At 48.4% G+C, this 3,238-nt stretch overlaps 1 protein-coding gene across 1 annotated transcript in view; it reads right to left on the bottom strand.

Moving 5' to 3' along the window:
• Positions 1-2,285, bottom strand: part of LOC107109569 (keratin-associated protein 5-4-like) — a gene marked incomplete at its 3' end in the record, with an annotated part of 6,396 nt that extends 4,111 nt beyond the window's left edge. The window contains exon 1 of the mRNA XM_015410234.1: positions 2,107-2,285. Within this exon, the coding sequence (XP_015265720.1) occupies positions 2,107-2,285 (179 nt within the window). The remainder of the gene's footprint in view (positions 1-2,106) is intronic.
• Between the last annotated feature and the right edge of the window lie 953 nt (positions 2,286-3,238).

Genomic DNA, 3,238 nt, shown 5'->3' on the forward strand with positions numbered 1-3,238 from the left:
CACCCACCCACCCTACTTTTCTAGACCCATTGTCTTCATCCACAACGGGCTTTGCTCCCTAGTTTATTAATAAATGTAGTTTAACCCGCCCTTCCTGTCTCAAGATTTCATATCTATCTATAATTTTCTTGTGTCTCAACTTGAACTTTTCTTTAAAAAAAATATTAAAGGAGGGAGGGAGGGAGGATATTGGGCTATTGGGCTATTGGAAGGAATCACCACCAATATTTCCACATGATGGAACTTTCTCCATTCATGAAGGTAAATGAGTAAGACAAGAAATTCTTCTCCCATAAGAAGGACGGTTCTAGAAGCTTTCTAGCTTGAGGTGCATATCATGTGAGTTTGGACTAATTATCATGTGAGTTTGGACTAATTATATTGATGAATAGGAAAGCAATCACTTCTGGCAACGTTGACCAAATTGGGTGTCCCTTGACAGCCTTCCAGTGAACCTTAGCAACACAACACACTGAATGAGATCAGCGTTCCTTGAAAAGTTAAACCTCTGGGAACCTTCTGAGGAGGACTTCAGAGCTCACCAAACGGTGTTTAGATAATTATATTTTCAACAGAGTACAGGGACGTTGAAAGAAGTTTGAAATCTGTTATTAGGAGAAGGTAGCTTTACTCGTCAACTAGATGGAGCCACGTTGTTAATGAGAGGTTTCACAAGGGAGAAGCAAGAACAAAATGGGGATTTGAGACTCTGAACAACGAAACTCTCCTCAGTGGGTTTTTCTTTGAACCTATTTCTTGCTCCAGTATGTGAAGATTGGAGTCTTGAATGATGTTGAAACAAAGGTGGCCTGATGAAAAGCTTGACCAGTGTGGTCTCTACCCCAGCCCTATACCTGACAGACTTAACTCAAGTGGTTTCTGAATATCATAAGTGCATCACCCATGAGGGAAACCGAAAAAGAATGGTAACTCCTGTTTACTTCCATGGAGAAGGGAACAAGGTGTTTCAGAAAAGAGCATAGAACCGATGTATAGGTGTGACACAGTCTTGCTGGGTCCATTTATACAGTTTCATTTGGCAGTTTAGGAGTGTAGAGCGGTTAGGAGCCAAGTTTGTATCCTCGAGGTGACTATCGGCCTCCTCCTTCTTGCTTTCTAGTATTTGACTAAGTAATGGGAGGAGGATTACAGTGCACCTGGTGCTACTATTACTTTCTTGGTGAGTCAGATTCTTGATTCAGATTCAGATTTTCAACAGTTCCTCGGTTGTGTCATTCTCCAGTTATGTTGATGAAAGACAAGAAAATCCTGAAATCTCTGTGGTCTCCGTACAAACTGCCATCCTCCTGAGCTGGCCTTATATGGAGTCAGACGACTGATCAATCTAGCTGAGTTGTTGTAGATTTTCCGGGCTGTCTGTCTGTGGTCTTGGCATTGTGCCAGCAGCTGTGACTGGCGTCCTCAGAGGTACAACACAGAAAGATGGAGTACTCTCTGTGTTCTAGCTGAGAACTCTGAATGTTAGCAGCTGTCGGGCAGAGAAAGGTCTTTCTTAGCACCTGCTACCAGAGGGATCCATGTTTCAGCTGGAGATTGAACCTGGGACCTTCTGAATGCAGAAGAGCCAGTTTGGTGTAGTGGTTAAGAGCGGTGGACTCTAATCTGGAGAACCGGGTTTGAGTCCCCACTCTTTCATACACAGCTAGCTGGGTGATCTGGGTAGAGTTGCCAAGTTGTATTTACCTTTTAGCATGGGGAATCCTGTACCTCCCCGGGAGTCCCCGGGAGCGACATCATCGCATCGGGCACATTGGGGGCAGGGCCACAATCATTCGAGGGAAAATCATACAGTTTTCCCTTGAATGATACAGCATCTCCCAGTAACGTGTCTCACACTTTGGGGGCGGGGTCCTCCTGCGGCCGGATCTGGGCTGGCAGGGAACGAGCCTATCGAGTGGGGGTTTCCCTGCGCCCCCAGGGGAAACTAGCAACCCTAGATTTATTTATTTTATTTTTATTTAACCGTAGACTTTATATCCCGCTCGAACCCCCTTTCTCAGGGGGTCTCAGAGCGGCTTACAGGCGGTGCTAGTCACACAATTAATTCCTGACTAGGGCCACAAGGTTTTGTAGGGGCAGGGTTACCTATCAGCACCCTTGTGATGGTTGAGATGTTTCTTGGTCCGGCACTCGGTACTTTGTTCGGCTCGGTCATTCCCGGCGGGCTCCATGATTTGGCGGTAGTTAAGGCACACGATTCGCGTCTTCTTCTGGGCACAGCAACGTCCTTCTGGCTCCGCTGTGCTAGCGTCTGACGTCATCATCATGCGCACCGGCAGCTGCTTGGATGTTCTTCTCTCTCCGGGGTCAGACTCTCTGGGGTCAGATCTGGGGTCAGACACAGCTCCCTCAGAGCTCTCTCAGCCCCACCTATCTCACAGTGTCCCCGGCCTGAGAGAAGTCTGACTGTCCTTGACCAGGGCCACGGCCTTCTCAACCCTGGCCCCTGCCTGGTAGAACGCTGTGCTGGAAGACATCCGTGCCCTGCGGGAGCTGCTACCTTTCCGCAGGGCATGCAAGGCAGAGATGTTCCACTGGACCTTCAGTTGAGGACAGTGATAGGACTTCTTTTGGCACTCCCCTATGCACGGACTCTAATCTGGGAGAACCGGGTTTGATTCCCCACTCCTTCAGTTGCACCTGCTGGATGACCTTGGGCAAGCTGTAGTTCTGTCAGAGCTGTTCTTGAAAAAGAGCAGTTCCTGTCAACATAAGAACATAAGAACATAAGAGAAGCCAATGTTGGATCAGGCCAGTGGCCCATCCAGTCCAACACTCTGTCACACAGTGGCCAAAAATACATACCCGGTGCCATCAGGAGGTCCAGCAGTGGGGCCAGGACACTAGAAACCCTCCCACTGTTGCCCCCCCAAGCACCAAGAAGACAGAGCATCACTTGCCCCAGAGCCCCTACCTATACCTTGTGGCAAATAGCCACTGATGAACCTCTGCTCCAGATGCCTATCTAATTCCCTTTTGAAGCCGTCCATGCTTGTAGCCGCCACCACATCATGTGCCAGTCAAGAGCTCTCTCAGCCCCACCCACCTCGCAGGGTGTCTGTTGTGGGGAGAGGAAGGGAAAGGATTTTGTAAGCCGCTCTGAGACTCCGAGTGAAGGGCGGGGTATAAATCCAATCTCTTCTTCTTCAGGCTGGCTGACACTATCAGCAAAACCCAGAATTGTGGGAGATTAGAAATTAACTTCTTAGCTTTGGAA

This window comes from Gekko japonicus, unplaced genomic scaffold (genome assembly GCF_001447785.1).
Source record: "Gekko japonicus isolate JY-2015 unplaced genomic scaffold, Gekko_japonicus_V1.1 scaffold1184, whole genome shotgun sequence".
Taxonomy (NCBI): Eukaryota; Metazoa; Chordata; class Lepidosauria; order Squamata; family Gekkonidae; genus Gekko; species Gekko japonicus.